The 17731-nt window shown below is 41.9% G+C and overlaps 1 protein-coding gene across 1 annotated transcript in view; it reads left to right on the top strand.

The window, feature by feature from the left end:
- Window positions 1-17731, top strand: part of LOC145342123 (connector enhancer of kinase suppressor of ras 2) — a 711051-nt gene that overhangs the window by 231784 nt on the left and 461536 nt on the right. Inside the window, exon 5 of the mRNA XM_080187363.1 lies at window positions 3757-3798. Coding sequence (XP_080043489.1) covers window positions 3757-3798 — 42 coding nt within the window. The remainder of the gene's footprint in view (window positions 1-3756; window positions 3799-17731) is intronic.

Below are 17731 nucleotides of genomic sequence, written 5' to 3'. Positions count from 1 at the left end.
GCAGTATTATGTGGATAAATGTGAAGTTATCCACTTTGATAGCAATCATAGGAAGACATATTATTACTTCAATTGGTGTAAATTGTGAAAGGTGGATACTCAATGAGACCTTGGAGTCCTTGTGCGTCAATCACTGAAAGTTTAGAAGAGTGAGAGGGGATCTCATAGAAACTTAGAAAATTCTAACTGGGTGAGACAGGGTAGATTCAGAAAGAATGTTCCCAATGGTGGGGGAGTCCAGAACTAGGAGTCATAGTTTGAGCATAAGGGGTAAAGGTTTTAGAACTGAGATGAGGAGAAATTTCTTCACCCAGAGAATGGTGAATGTGTGTAATTCACTACTACAGAATATAGTTGAGGTCAAAACATTGTCTGATTTCAAGAAGAAATTAGATATAGCTCCTGTGTTAAAGGGATCGAGAGATATGGGAGAGTTGGAGGGGAGGATGGTCAGAATATTGAATTTGACAATCAGCCATGATCAAAATGAATGGTGGAGCCAGACTTGAAGAGCTGAATGGCCTACTCCTGCTTCTTGTTTCTATGTTAACTGAATTCAAATTCATAAACCCCTTATGATGGACAGGGGTTTTAACCAAATATTGGCTGAGCATGGCAGCAGGTGTGAAAATTCACACTGTCAGCCTAAGTGGTAGCTTGGCAACACCACCCCATCTACAGACCACTTTCCCAGAGACGGAATGGGCTTCAACAGGTCTACACATCTTTAGTGGCTGGTAGCCAATTTGAATGTTGAATCTTATTGGCTGACTTGGAATTTCCAAGACTTCTCTTTTCTAGGCTGACTGGAGGTATTTATGAAGCAGTTTACCAGTGGTAAACTGGAGAGCAGTTCTCCATCCCTGCCTGTCTGGCCACATCTCGGGCTCCTGCTAACATCCTATCCATAATGGTGGTACGGCTTGTCAATTTAATTTTTAACTTTGGAAGTTCGAAAAGATGGTGAGGTACCTCTCAAAATGACAGTGCCCTTTCTGTCCTGGATTACAGACTTCACCTCCTTCCCAATTATACAGTTTCTTATTGGCCCTCAATCTTGTAGATTCCACCTGCCATCCTTAATTGGATGGCTGCATAGCTTACCCATTGGCCAATAAATGATCAATTTGGGGAAAATCACTGCCAGGTGACTCTTTATCATACAGCATGTTCAAAATCTTGACCTATATCTTTGAATTATTCACTCAGGATTACTAGTCCTGTAATACAGCTATTGTACTACCATGTCTGTCTGTTCACTTTTTGTTGCAGAAAAATATCAATTTATAATGCTACATTCTTTTAATCCAGAGCCAGAAGAAGTTGTGTTGATTGTCTCCTAATTGTTCTCAGGAGTTTCCAAGCAGTTGCAATGACCTGGAATTGCCTATTTAGACTACATTCTCACATGGGGTATTGAGCAGCTGTCATTAAAAGCCAGTTAAACACTCCTCCATCAAAAGCAGCTAATATTCACGGCCAATGCTGAAAAAAAAATCATTACACTGAACTGTTGGTCGTGTAACAGCGCAATCTGCTAGTTACTAAAATGCTGAAGTTAAAGCCCTCATGTTGTGTAAAGTTCCATATCTTATTCGCTTTCACAATACACCTAACTCATTAAACATGACATAAAATTGCACAGTAAATAGGTCATTGAGTTTAACCATGCTGCACTCAAACTTCCTTATCTGTTACCAATGCAATACTCTTTCTCTTAATGTGCTTGTCTAGCCTTTCCTCAAATGCATCCATATCATTTTCTTCAACCACATCCTGCAGCTACAAGTCTCATATTCTCACCACTTGCTGGATAAAATAAATTTCTTCTGAACTCTCTTTTTAATTTTTTTTGGTGGGGCCCTTATTGTGATAACCTCTAGTTTTACTCTTCTGCCACATGAAAACTATCTGTGTTCACGCATTGAAAACCTTCATAATTTTAAAGATCTCGATTAGGCTCTCCCCCCCCCCGCCCACAATTATAACCCTAATCCGTCTCCACTCTAAATTTGTATTGTTGTGTGCAGCATGTTCAGTTGAATGAGTGAAATGTTCATATTCTCTTGCGCTGTATCTTAAAGGGGTATTGAGTTGTTGAGCAGTCACTACTGTACTCTTGAGTAGCTGCACATATGCAGCTTACAGTGATCATCCTTAACAGAATTGGCTTTAAATATCCCAGGGTAGGTGGCGATTTGTGGTGATTATACCTTTAAGGACAACACGGCTGAGTAAGCGTCATCTGGCTTCAGGGACCAATTGAGACTTAGAATGGGTAATCACCCCAGGGGGTGGGATCCTGTCAGACAGGAGATGTCAGGGACAGGTGCAGCTTTGCTGGCTGCTGTACAGCTGTTCAGTTCTTATTAATAAAAGAAATTTATGAACGTTTATCATCACAGTAGGTAGGAGTAAGATCATGCAATGAAACTCATTGAACTCATCACATTTGGCCTTAATTTCATTTTTTTCTTTGGTGCATCATGAGTAAATTTATGAAGCAATTTTGGCATTTTTATTGAAATGAACAGCTGCAAGACACCAAGTCACTCCAAAACTTGCTTCCTCTGCAAATTCATATAAAAATGTGGTTGCTGTTAATTTTACATCATGTTACATAATGTTTCTGTGAAATCTGCATAGTTATGTTTTATTGTAGGTGCATTAGGTGACATATTTATTTGTTTGGCAAATGGTAAATTACAGCAAATATGTTGGCTTTCTGAAATTTGTTTGAGACTCAGCAAATTATACCCCTGATGCCAGGCTTCGGATGCAGAGTTGCAATAATATAGGCAGGATCCAAGATGACATAAAAATAACACTCACCAGCTGTAAGTGGCATTCATCCTGAGTTATGGTTCACAAATACACAGAGATTGAATGAATCACACCTTGCATTCTGCCAGTCCATGTTTAATGAGATCTTTCATTTTCAATACAGATAGTATACTACCATTCAAATGAATTACCTTACCAATCACCTTAACAGTCATGGGTATAATAGCCCAGCGATTCACCAACGGTTGCGCCCAAATAACATTTGATCTTAAAACAACCAAATACAAAACTCTGTAGCTTACGTGTACAGAACAGTAAAATTATTTGGAAAAGAGGGTAGCAATATCAATCATTCATGCCTTAGATTAGATCATACATCAATATATGTGCTTTTGTACCGAGGTACAGGATTCCTAATGGAACAGAAAGGTGATAACTTGGCAAGGGCAGCAGTGCAGCTATCTGCATCAGCAGTAAGTACTGTACTTTGGGTTGATATTGCACAATCTAATCAAAACGTGCTTTCAATAGGTTGCAGTTGTTTTCTAAAAAGGTACTCGTACAGTTTTAAAATCACTACCGTTTTAAAGGAAAAAATCCTTGTGTGCCCCACACACCAGAATTAGTTCAATGGCTTTAGAATGCATAGGGCCATCAACTCAAGAACTGTTTTTGGGCTGAGTTTTGACTCTGTGAGTTGACATTATTTAACCTTTTATTCTGATGTCATTCATGGTGGCTCTTTGGTGAAGCCACCATGTGAAGGCTTTATCTGTTAATCCGAATATCTCTGCCACATTAGTCCATTTATTTTAAAGTGGGCTCATGGCTAAACAAAAGTAATAGTGAGAAATTGTGGATATTAAGTGATCACTGATGTCCTACAACTAATGTCAGAGCTTAAAAAGTACAATATGCTGTTTGATTTAGTAGAATAAGAGAACTGAATTTTCCTCTTCTTCTCCCCTGTAGGATTGCACAGTTTATGAAACTGAAAATAAGATTCTCCATGTGGTGAGCTCTCAAAAATTTCATTCATTTTGCTACTGCATGCTTGCTTTAATTGTTTAATTGTGTGGAATCTTTCTTGAAGTCTCAGTCTGGTGGTGGACAGAATAGTCAGCATGATTCCACTGGATGGTGAGATGGCTGGACAAGTGCAATCTTTGGCTGTTTAGCTCTTTAACCATACATTTGCAAGGAACATGTCGAAGAGGTCAGGAAGTCACCCAGTTTGCTGTTACCTCATGTGGTCTAAGGTCCTGTCACTATATGTAAACAGCACCAAGACAGCCATTCACTCAGTGCAGGCCAAGAGCTCTACATTATTACTCCAGAGTCCTTGCTTTACCTGTCAATCAGCATCTTTCTTGAGACCGCACTGTCTCTTGCTGCTTAGATACTTGCAACTCCTGGCCCTGTACTAACCTGCGATGGTATCTGTGATACCTGTGATGTACTAATCTGGATGAGACCCATTATTAAGGCAGGGTTGCCTACATCTTCTTCATCGTTGATGTGTGAATGAATTTAAGTGATAGATCTCCCTCCATCTCAAAGCCTGCAAGCTATTGCTAAGACCTTCAGCTGGCCTCAATCTAGACATGGCATCCCACCCATTCCAGATATATGACATCCCAGTGAAGGGTATTCCTCCTGTTCATATATGACTGTACATGGAGATGTTGCTCTTTGACCGAGGTAATAAGAGCCATGTGCAGGAAACCTCCCTCTGATATTATTCCAATTGCCTCTACTACCTCAAGACTGTATAGAAAGATCACAGCCTTGGCAACATAGAACAAGGAACCACATGACCCCATCTCAGCCATACCCTTTTTTACCCAGGGGAATGGTTTGGAATTGGGAGTTGACAGCTGTCCAGCAACTGTGCCCCTTGGAGGCATACCACCTTCCTCTCTCCTTGCCATCATCCCTACTTCTGACTGAAGCCAATGATAAATGAATTGCACCTCCACTTGCTGGGATCTCATTGTTATAGGACCCCTGAGATGGGAACAAAGCTTCTGCCTTGTGGGATTCATCATAGAGGAAAACACAATGGAGTGTGGTTGACATTCAGTTGCCTCATATTTTTAGGGTAGCCCTTTATTCGGCCACTGACCTTGAACTCCACCCACCTAAAAATACCTTAATTTCACTTTGAGAGATCTCAACAACTGACTAACTGGTCATTGTCAGTTTGGAAAAATGATGTCCATCACCTTTCAAGCTCACTCCTCCACTTCACTTCCTTGCCACCCACCAATTTTACTCCTATCACCCTTGACCCACCCAATATCACCATTCCTCTCTCCTCTCCAACCTTGAAGCTCCTCCCACCCCCAGTGGTTCCTCTGGACCCTATCATGATCCACCTCCGCATGTCTTTCTCTCCTTGCACCTGTTTTTACCCCTATGCCCACCCTGACCTGTCTAGTAGTCCAAGCCACCAGTCTACCCCCACTCTGTTACCCTTCCCAATGAGACCTTCACCAACTAGACTCTGACCCCACCACATCCCATTCCCCACTCTGATGATGACTGTTTCCTTATATCACCCGTACCCTGAGATCACCCAGCAACACCACTGACCCCAACCTCTGTAAGGGACTCTCCCTGCACCCTTTACCAAATACTCTAGAATCATGATGGAAATTCTGAATATTATTGAGTCTAATTAACAAAATGGATTAAATATCATTGGAGTTTTGAACCCAAAATACATATTTTTAAATCTTTATTTTCTATGTTTGTGTCAAAATCCTATAACTGGCAAAATACATTTAACATCCTAATTTGTCATTCCAGTCAGCTTGTGCCTTTGTGCTATTGAAATAACACTGGAGGTTTGTTCATTGTCAGAGGCTAAGGAGGAAATTCTCCACTGAATCCATTTGACTCACATCCTAGCCCACATTAACTTCAGTGCCAAGGCAGCTTCATTGTAGCTTGACCAGGCTTATTGTTTTCAGTAGTTCAAGTGACAAGTTCTATTTTTATTACCTGAGATGATATTTCCCAAAGCTGTCCTTCTTAATTAGGCCTATTGTTATATGTTGACTGAATAAATCAAATTTCATTTTATTTCATAAGATTTGTAAGAATTTTTGGCAATGTCTTATGGACGTGCTGGGATTTGATTCATGGTTTTTTGCAAGCCACAAATCAACCATTGAAAAACAAAGATTTAAAATTACGGATTGAGAACTCCAGTGATATTAAATTAAAATGCAGAATCTCTGAATTGTTACCTGAGTCACAAGCTAATTGAAACAGGGTTAAGCAGATTAGAGAATTAAATGCATGGTTCAAAGACTGATGAGTGAGGAAGCAGGTGATATTTTCCTCCCCCTCCATGGCATGTTGGGAGGCATTGCTCACTGGTGGGAGGATCTTATGCTCCCGCCATTGTCAATGAGGTTTCCCGTTGAAAGCACCACCGGGAAAGTCATGGCGGGGTAGCATCATTAGTGGGACCATAAGATCCTATCAGCATAAACAGCAATAAGAGTTTGGCAGGGGTTTCAATTCATGGGACACAGATGCCAGTACTGGAGAAAAGGGAAACTATTCCTTTTGGATGCGCTCCATTTAAACTGGCTGGGATGAGAGTCCTGGAGAATTGTGCAATTCAGGCTTTTGACAGGACTTTAACCTAAAATGGGAAGGTGGGATAAGATGAAGAGAGATTTAGAAATCTCCAGAGAAGTTTTAGGATAACAAAGCATTGTCGTGATTTGATTAAAGAAGCAGAGTGGGATGAGCAGAGGCGGGGACATGGGGAATCTTCCTGTCCTGTCCACCACAAGGAATCATAGCACGTGGGCATGGATCATGCAAAAATCTGTTGACCTCAGGTAGAATTTTCTGGTTTTGCGGAGAATCCCACGCAGAGAGTGTAATGACAAATGGTCATCCTTGCTACCTTTCAAAACTCTCCCAATCCTCAGACTTTCTCCTCCTATACAGAACAATATGAAATTCTTCTTAAAATCTAATATTATCCTTACCTCCCTAGTAAATCACTGAAGGATCTTCTTGAGTTTTAATTTTTAATGGAATGTATTTTTGTTTGGGTTTTTTCAGTTGTTTCTTTATTGCTTCCCACTGTTTAGTTACTGTCATAACTTTTAGTCTGCTTAACTAACATACTTTAATGAGCCCTCCCCTAATACTTATGTAATTGACTTTGTTTTATTTTAAGTTCTTCTTTTACACTTCTGTATCCTGTTCTCAAACTTAATATGGAATTCAATTGCATTATGATATCTTTTTCCCAGAGAATCATATGGTTTAATCCTGTTCCTAGTTATTATGTTCTTCTGTTTAATCATTGGTCGTGAGTGGGCCAATTGGGCAAAGAACCTAAGCTCACCCAAGACATGGGGGTACTACCTTTTCAAGGAGTGTATGCCATAAGCCCTTATTCAAGGATATGAGGATATGCCCTGAATTTCCATAACAAATTAACCAAACTATAACTAACCAATAGATTGTGAGTACGTGTATCAATAATGAAGCGAAGAGAGAACTGATGAAAGTAGTTAACTTAAGCAAGTTATAAAATTGAGAAAATAGGGAAAATGTCCCGATACAGTGACCCAACACCTATGTTTCTTTGCAGCTAGACAATGTGATACAGAATCAGTCTGACTGTCCGAAGTGAGTTGAATGTATAGTAAAGATTCAAGTAATAGGTTAAAGCATACGTTCTGTTGTTTAAGAAGGGTGGCAGGCAAAAGGCAGGGAATTATAGGCCGGTTAGTTTAACGTCTGTTGTAGGTAAAATGTTAGAATCCGTCATCAAGGAGGAAATAGCGAGGCATCTTGAGGGGAATTGCTTGATAGAGCAGACGCAGCACAGTTTCGTTAAGGGGAAGTTGTGTCTGACAAATTTATTGGAGTTCTATGAGGATGTGTCTAGGGCGGTGGATAGAGAAGAGCCGGTGGATGTGGTCTTTCTTGATTTTCAGAAGGCGTTTGACAAGGTACCTCACAACAGGTTATTGCAGACGGTAAGGGGGCATGGAGTTGGGGGTAGGGTATTAGCGTGGATAGAGGATTGGTTGTCAAATAGGAGGCAGAGAGTGGGGGTTGATGGGTGCTATTTGGATTGGCGGTTGGTGACTAGTAGAGTGCCCCAGGGGTCGGTGCTGGGGCCTCAGCTATTTACCATTTATATAGATGATCTGGAGGAGGGAACCGACTGTATGGTGTCGAAATTTGCTGATGACACCAAGATTGGTGGAACGGCAAATTGCGCGGAGGGTGTGGAAAGGCTGCAGAAGGATTTAGATAGGCTGGGCGAATGGGCCAGGAACTGGCAAATGGAATTTAATGTTGGCAAGTGCGAGGTGGTCCACTTTGGTAGGAATAATGGTAGGAAGGACTATTACTTACGTGGCGAAAAACTGCAGCAGGCGATGGTGCAGAGGGACCTCGAGGTCCTTGTGCGTGAGTCGCAAAAACCCAGCCTGCAGGTGGTCAGGAAGGCTAATGGGATGCTGGCCTTCATAGCGAGGGGGATTGAATATAAAAGTAGGGAGGTCTTGCTGCGGCTGTATAGGGCATTGGTGAGGCCGCAGCTGGAGTACTGTGTGCAGTTTTGGGCGCCGTACTTACGCAAGGATATTTTGGCCTTGGAGGGAGTGCAGAGGAGGTTTACTAGGCTGATTCCGGAGTTGAGGGGGTTGAGCTACGAGGAGAGGCTGAATAAACTAGGCTTGTACTCGTTAGAGTTTAGAAGAATGAGGGGAGATCTCATTGAGACATATAAGATGATGAATGGGATGGATAGGATAGAGGTGGAGAGACTCTTCCCGCTCAGAAAGGACAGTAGGACTAGGGGGCACAGCCTCAAGATAAAGGGGGTGCGGTTTAGAACGGAGTTGAGGAGGAACTTCTTCACTCAAAGGGTAGTGAATCTCTGGAATTCTCTGCCCGTTGAAGTGGTGGAGGCTGCCTCGCTAAATATTTTTAAGACGCGGTTTGATGGGTTTTTGATAAGAGAGGGGATTAAGGGTTATGGGGAGAGGGCGGGAATGTGGAACTGAGCCACGACAGATCAGCCATGATCTTATTGAATGGTGGGGCAGGCTCGAAGGGCTAGATGGCCTACTCCTGCTCCTATTTCTTATGTTCTTATGTTCTTATTATACTGTAGTCAAGTTTTTTATGAGCTTGTTTGTTATTTAAAGTTGTTTGTGTGTCTTTTCATCTGCATTACAGTTAGCAATTAAAGATAGACAGCCACAAAAACAGAACTCAAATTTTGGTTTGCACAAATTTTGTGTGACATTTAGTGTATTTGATAGTAATATATTTATTTCAATTGCATTAACGTAACGGCCCAGATATTTTGACAATGACGATTGGTAAACCCTCAGCATTTGACATCACTACTCCTCTGAAACTGACAGCACACGTGCACATTTAATTGGAAATGCAAATGTTTCTGTCAGTGATTTTGTGCTTCCTCATTGGGTGTGCTGCTGAACAATCCTATACTGCAATCAAAAAGAAATCATTGAACTGATGAGGACTTGCCTCAGTGTAAGAACTCTTGAGAAAAGGTTATTTCTGTTGAATGAGATGTGATTCAGTTTTAAAGGTTACCAAGATCATAATTACATCCGAACTGTCTCACTGGCCCAGAAAGGAAACTAATTTTATATTTGTTGGATTTCTCCATTATGATTAAAATCACATTTGAATGTAACCTTTTAAATGTGTTTATAATATTTCATCTTCTACATTTAAACCCAGTAATTCATTTTGCTCTGTGTAAAATATTCATTAAATGAAAAATCCAGTGGTTTGTAGTTCCTGATTTCCCTTCTGTGAACATACTTCAGTTAGATTGGCTGACTAGCTGGATGCCTAATGATCTCTTTGACTTGACACAAGAATCAAACTTAACTCGGAAAAGTGGAAATCCAAGCAATGGAGATTAATCATAAAAATCATAGAAACCCTACAGTGCAGAAGGAGGCCATTTGGCCTATCGACTCTGCACTGACAACAATCCCACTGAAGCCCGTAACCCCACATATTTACCCCGCTAATCCCTCTAACCTACGCATCCCAGGACACTAAGAGGCAATTGGGTATGGCCAATGTACCTAACGAGCACATCTTTGGACTGTGGGAGGAAACCGGAACACTCGGAGAAACCCATGCAGACACAGGGAAAATGTGCAAACTCCAGCTCAGTTTTTGTGTGCATCTTTCTTCGAGGCCAGCAAGAATGCTAATACTTTGCTGTGGATGAGAAATGTGGGCCGTAATGATTGGAATAGGGATGTAAAAGAGAGAGACCTGCCACTTACAGCATCTAAAGTTGATTACGCAATTTAAAGATCCTGTCAATGTAATGAGAAATCTCTGGGTGTTTTTCTTCTATCGTGGGATGTGAGCGTCACTGGCAAGGCCATCATTTGTTGCTCATCCCTAACTGCAGTTGAGAAGGTAGTGGTGAGCCAGCTTCTTGAAGCTCTGCAGTGCATTTGGTATAGATATACACGTAGTGCTGCACATTGCATCATTACTGTTCTTCCTGCTTATGGATTTTCCCAGTCAGGCCCTTTGCCACTGTTGGAATGCAGGGATCCCCTTTAGGAGGTAATTCAGTCTTGCCTTGTGATCGTTCAACTGAGCAAGTCCTGGGACAGATCCTTACTCCAGCTATCTTCAGGCACATCTACCTTGGGATCAAGCAGATGTAATTACCTGAAAATGAAGAGGGAGTTGGGAATAGCCTCTTCTGCCTCAGACAGTGGGGACCTGCTCCAGCTCGATGCAGCAGCTGGGATTGCCCAAGGAAACCTTGAGGCAACACAGGTGGATCAAGGCTTTCCATAAGGGATCTCGGTCTCCTTTCCCTCTTTTTTTCTCTTGGGGGGGCATGGATGAATTCCCTTGATTTAGCAAAAAGGGAAAGCTATGGTGCTGATGTGGGAACAGAAAAGGCAGGCATGTGGTCAGTCTCCAGCATTGAATACATAGGGGATTGAATGTGATTCCAGAAGCACATGAATGAAAAAAATGTCTGCGTTCTTGGTTTTTTGATGATATGAGACAGTATCTCGTACATTTAATGGAAGCAAACCATTGTCTAGGGCCATAAGCTTTGGTATCAAATGGTGCCCAGGGGAGGTGGAGATTAAAATTCAGCTAATTCTGCAGACCATCTGAGAAGAGAACTTAGACTCTGAACCATCACGGTAGCAAATTTTCAGTTTAGTTCCCATGTTTCATTCTATACTGATTTACTCTGTGATCAAGTTTGTTACAATTTTTCAGGCAGGCTTTTGGCCGTGGTAACTCCAGGTTACCTTTTCACTGAGCTTCGTGGCATTTGTTCATTCTGCCCGGGCTGCTACATTGGCAACATTGATGTTTCACTCGTCCATTCATATCAGACCTGTATATCAGATCAGTTTGATCTGTATCAAACTCCAGTAATCTGACAACTTTCAGATGCTGGCTTGGATTTACATCTGGATGCATTAGTTTAATCCTCTGTACCAGCCAGACTGCAAAGGCACAGGCATTTTGAAATGGTAGCTGAGAAGGGTTAGATAAGAAAACTTCACAGGTCATCCAGTTTCTATTTCTGTTCACTAAAGCTGCATTCCTCTTGTATTACCTTTTGTCAAAATCCATGTCAAAGGTATTGTGTGGGTTAGACTAAGAGAGAAGGAAACTATTCCCTGTGATGGGAGGGTTGAGAACAGTGAAGACAGATTTAATGTGATTGGAAAAAGAGCCAGTGCTGACACAAGGGAAATCGTTTTTACACAGCATTTGGAACGTACTGCCCGAGATAGACAATTGTGATTTTTGAAATGAAATTGAATAAGATGCTGAAGAGAAAAATACTCGCAAGGACATAACGTCGAGTGGGGGAGTGGGACTAGCTGAGTTACTCTTGCAAAATGCTGGCATGAACACAATAGAGTGAATGGACTCTTTACGTGCGGTAAGTGTTTAGGAAAGAAAAGAAGGAATGAAAGGAGGAGGGGTGGCAGTATTAATTGAGGAGAAAATTATCATGCCAGAGAGAGAGTGAAGATGTCAAGGAAGAATCGAATTTTAGCTAAAGCTAAAAGATAATAGACACTATTGCCCAACAGGGTATATTTTACAGGCACCAGCTAGTGGTAAAGATGTAGATGAACAAATTTGCAGGGAGATTACCTGGTGCAAGAACGCGTATTGAAAGTGGGGGGCTTAAATTATCCTAGAGTAGACTGGGTTAGTAAAACTGTAAAGGACAGAGTGGGCCAAGAGATTTTGAAGTATGTTCAGGAGAAATTTTTATAGCAGTATGTTTCCAGCCCAAGAAGGAAGGAAATATTGTCTTGAACTGATTCTGGGGAATGAGATGCATTGAGTGGATCACGTGTCAGTAGGGAACTTTCAGGGAAGGATAATAATATGAGGGAGGTGAGATTGACTGCTCTTGACACCAAGGCAGCATTTGAGTAAATGTGTCATCATTGAATTTGGTTGCACTAGGGCTCCTTGATGACAAATTTGGTCAAATATGGCCTTGATGTCAGGCACAATTACTGTCACCTCACTTCTGGAATTCAACTATTTGCACCATGTTTTGACCAAGACTCCAGTGAGCTCTGGGTGAAATTGGTCCTGATCGAACACTAACTGAACATTGGGTCTCGATGTCAGAGTGTGGCAACTGGGGGATTTTCACAGTCACTTCATTGCAGTGTTGATATAAGCCTACTTGTGATACGAATAAACTTTAAAACTTGAAGCAAGTTATAGGTAAGTACCGCCTGATACCACACTGAGACAACTGGAGTGTTTTGTGCAGTTTTGGTCTTCTTATTGAAGAAATGACATAATTCCCTTAGAAGCAGTTCAAAGAAAGTTCACTTGACTGATTCCTGGAATGAGGGGCTTACCCAATGAGAAAAGTTGGACAGGTTGGGCCTGAATCCATTGGCACTTAGAAGGATGAGAGATGATCTTATTGAATTATTAGATCCTGAGGAGACTTGACAGGGTGGATGCTGAAAGGATATTTTCCATTGTGTGAGCGATTAGGACTAGGCACAGTTTAAAAATTAGGTGTCTTCCATCTAAATTGGAGATGAGGAGAAATTTGAGATGGTCGTCTGTGGAAATCTGCTTCCCAGATAGCGGTAAAGGTAGGATCATTGGATAGTTTTAAGGCTGTCAGATTGATTCTTGATTGAAAAGGGTAAGAATGAAAATGGCGTTGAGGCTATAGTCAGATCAGCCATGATCTAATTTAATAGCAGAGCAGACTCAGGGAGTGAATGGCCTTCTTCAGCTCCAAACTTGGGTGATAACACTCTACATTTATGATTAGACTGAACAGTTACAGTTTGTACTGTTCAGTTAAAAGGTCTGATTGTACTTCATACACTTAGAGTTTGATTAGGTTGCACAGGTGCAGCTTAATGGTGCAGAACAGCTGAAGTACATAAGAACATGGAGCAGGAGTAGGTCATCTAGCCCTTCGAGCCTGTCCCGCCATTCAATAAGGTCATGGCTGATTTGAAGTGGATCAGTTCCACTTTCCCGCCTACTCCCCATAACCCTTAATTCCCTTGCCTATCAGAAATCTATCTACCCATGACTTAAATATATTCAACGAGGTAGCCTCCACCACTTGAGGTCAGGCCACCAAGTGACCTGGACAAACTCACAGTGAAACATTCCTACTCATAAATCTACCTCTAAAATAATGTGTTTTCGAGTATCTCTCCTTCAGTGTTTTAAGACATATTTTCTAAGGTTGCAGACCATTTGTGGTCTCCTTTATACCTCAGCTTATCTTGGGAAGATATTTAGGGCCTCCGTAAGACTGCATGAGATGCTTCGGTGGGAATTCTTCACTATAGTTCATCAACAATCTTTCAAAAGTCAGCTTATCTATCACAAAATGTTAACATGAGCTCTACCAGCTATTGCAACAGAGCCCACCTTGTTTTTCTCACATTTAAATTAATTATGATATGGAGATGCCGGTGTTGGATTGGGATGACACAGTAAGAAGTCTCACAACCCCAAGTTAAAGTCCAACAGATTTATTTGGAATCACGAATTTTTGGAGTGCTGCACCTTCATCAGGTGAGTCACTCGTGGTTCCAAATAAACCTGCTGGACTTTAAGCTGGTTCTGTGAGATTTAAATTAATGGAAGCAAAATTGAGTGGGTGGTCCAAACCTTCCTGCTTGGTTTTCCTTTCCATGCATTACTTCATTTGCAGCAGGTGTAGAGAACAATTTATCTCATAGCCTCTTGAGGCTTAGCTTAGCTTAGCTCAGCTTCTCAGTTAAGACATGGAGATTCCCTATGAGAGAAGTACCAGCTCTGTGACAATGTGGCAGTCTCACCATACCCTGTTTTTTACGTCATTTGGGAGAGCTACATGATGATAATCTTGATGCAGAAAATTTGCTATAGACTGCAAAGTACCTGAAGGCCCTCTGGCCATAAAGACCAGTTGAAGGTAGACCCTAGGGCCGACATTATTGAAAGGTTTGTGCTATTACCAACATCTGAATGATTATGCTGGCTGAAATCTCAACGTTTTGCATTTTAAGACCTTGAGTTGTCACTGTGGGTATATCTCATTGATACCATTTTGTTCCTCATTTAATGCTAATAAGGGTTTGTTTGTTTTGATGCTGTCACAGTTGGAAATCAATTCTTTATCTTTCTGCTCAGACGGTTTACTTTCACCAACTTTGTGCTTTCATTTGGGGCTCTCTAATAAATTACCTGTGTACTTTCATTCACATGTAATTAGTTGCAATTTTATAGCCCCTCTAAAAATTGACAAATTTGCCATTACCATGGCAAACAGAGAAGATTCCCTTTACCAACTGAAGGCAGATTCATTGTAGAGGTGTGAAGATTGACTGCCAAACATAGTTTAATTCTCCAGTGATTTTTCTTCTGTAAGACATTCAAAAATAAAGAATGGAATTCACGTACACATCATCATTGTTTGCACCAAAGATATTGTCCAAATAATTACTTTGCGATTTGGGAAAGCCAGGACACTGTAGGTCCTGACATCAGTCTCTAGTCAATTCACCCACCTTAATTTGATTCAGTTCAAGCGCCACTACTGGATTGTCTGGCCGTCATTCTTCAAATAAAATTCATTTCTTCAAACACCTACTGTCTTTAACAATCCATGCTGGGAGTCCTTGATTTATCACCTGCATTTTGTAAAATGCTCAGTAATTTGATTTCAGTACTGAAATAATGGAAAGAAAGTGCTTGAATTTATTTGTTCCTTTGATGATTTCACCATGTGTCAAAGTGATAAAGTTAATGAAGTAATTTTGGAGAGTAGTCATTGTTGCAATGTATGAAAACTGGCAAATTTGCACACAACAAAATTCCCCAAGCAGGAAATGAATAATAAGTTAATTTGTTTTAATAGTCTTGGTTGAGAGGTAAACGTTGACCAGGACATTATGCTGTAACAAATCAAAATGAGTCAATGTCATTGTGATATATAATGTTTCCTCCAAGCCTTTGTGGCACCTCCATTATCTTTCCAGTGGCAACGTCTGTACTGCTGCAACCCCGCCCATTTTCAGAGCTTGCTGTTCCATTTCTATCAGAATGGCCAAGAATGCAATTCCATCTCTGTTTCTCCATTTTTCTCAGGAGTTGGGATTTCTTCTTTTAACATGAGAAAAGGCAGAGGTGCAGAGTGTGAGGAATGAAGTGTTTGAAATTCAAGGGTGTTGGGGATAATGGGAATTGAAGGCACCTGTCAGTCCTGTTTGTGAAGCAGGAACAGGAAGAGCTTGGGAGACATACTTGTGCGTGGCTGAAAATTGTACACCTCAGATAACATCTCTGCTGCAAACACTACTAAAGGGATGATGTAGTGAGTGCCAAATCTCAAGGGACCATTAAATTATTCCTGGTATGAAACCACATCCGCTGCACCGCACACCAGCTGCCCACCTCCTCTCTGACCTCCAGCCTTGTTTGGCCTGCTATCAAAGAACAAAGAACAACCCAGCACGGGAAACAGGCCCTTCGGCCCAACGAGCCCGCGCTGCCATTTCAACAAAGCATTTTCCTACACCTACCCTGCCCCGTGTGTATGTGAATGGTACCCCTAATGTAGCCAGATTCAGGGGAGAATAGTGTAGGGTCAATTTGGTACACCAATCAGCCTAAGAGCACATCTTTGGGGTGTGGGAGGAAACCGGAGCACCCGGAGGAAACCCATGCAACCACAGGGAGAATGCGCAAACTCCCACAGACACAGGCCCAAATCCATGTATCTGCACAGCTAGCAGTGATAGTCACTGAGCTGTTGTGGTGCCCGTCTGCTGGTCCAGGATTAAGCACACACAGCGACACGAAGTACTAGGCCACTCTCGAAACCTCCAAGAGCAGCCCACGCACAACCCACCATGTGCATGCCCCTCGTTTGACAAGGTGGACCGACACCTGTGGATTAAAAGAGTCAAAAACATTAACATGTAATACTACATTTCCAGTGTCGTCCCGAGGCTCTGACCCTTTTTAATACCGTCTACTATAACCCTCCATCCCTGTTTCGCTCATGTGTCTATCTATGTAAACCTTAAACAAGTCCAATGTGCCTGCCTCCACCACCTTACTTGGTAGCGCGTTCCATACCCCCACGACCCTCTGCGTGAAAAACCTTCCTCTAGTATCAAAATTATACTTCTCCCCCCTCACCCTTAGATTGTGACCTCTCGTAATAGTTGTCCCCAATCTAGGGAAAAGCCTACCACTGTTGACTCTATCTATTCCCTTTATCATTTTATACACCTCTATCAGATCCCCCCTTAATCTCCGTCTTTCTACGGAGAAGAGCCCCAGTTTTTCCAACCTTTCCTCATAACTCAGTTCTTCCATGCCAGGCACCATCCTGGTAAACCTCCTCTGCACCCTCTCCAGGGTCTCCACGTCCTTCCGGTAGTAAGGTGACCAGAACTGGACGCAGTACTCCAAATGCGGCCTAACCAACGTTCTGTACAACTGAAGCATTAGACGACAGCTGTTATACTCTATACCCCTTCCTATAAAGGCTAGCATTCTGTAAGCTTTCTTCACAACCTTCTCTACCTGTGTTGACACCTTCAGAGACTTGTGAACCTGCACTCCCAGGTCCCTCTGTATTTCTATACTCTTAATCGGCCTACCTTTTATCATGTAACTCCTCCCTGCATTATTCCTTCCAAAATACATTACCTCACATTTGTCAGGATTAAATTCCATCTGCCATCTATCTGCCCAATATACCAACCTATCTATATCCTGCTCTGTCACCTGACAGTCTTCCTCAGTATCTGCCAATCCTGCCATCTTGGTGTCATCCGCAAACTTGCTGATCACACCACGTACGCCCTCTTCCAAGTCGTTTATATATACTACAAAGAGGAGAGGTCCCAGTAGTGAGCCCTGCGGCACACCACTGGTGACTGACCTCCAGCCAGAAAAGGACCCTTCCACTACTACTCTCTGTCTCCTATTGCCCAGCCAGTTTTCAATACATCTAGCTACCTGTACTTGTATCCCATGTGCCTTAACCTTTTCTACTAGCCTACCGTGAGGGACTTTGTCAAACGCCTTACTGAAATCCATATAGATGACATCAACGGCTCGCCCATCGTCAACCATTTTTGTCACCTCCTCGAAGAATTCTACCAGATTCGTAAGGCAAGACCTCCCCTGAACAAAGCCATGTTGCATATCCCTAATCAGATTGCAACGCTCCAAATGCTCATACATCCTATCCCTAAGAATTTTTTCCAATAATTTTCCTACCACCGATGTCAAACTCACTGGTCTATAATGACCAGGGTTATCCCTACTACCCTTTTTAAACAGCGGTACCACATTAGCTACCCTCCAGTCCTCTGGGACCTCACCTGTGTCCAAA

This window comes from Carcharhinus amblyrhynchos, chromosome 4, assembly GCF_965287045.1.
Source record: "Carcharhinus amblyrhynchos chromosome 4, sCarAmb.v2.hapA, whole genome shotgun sequence".
Classification (NCBI taxonomy): domain Eukaryota; kingdom Metazoa; phylum Chordata; class Chondrichthyes; order Carcharhiniformes; family Carcharhinidae; genus Carcharhinus; species Carcharhinus amblyrhynchos.
This window is presented reverse-complemented; position numbering and strand designations above follow the sequence as displayed.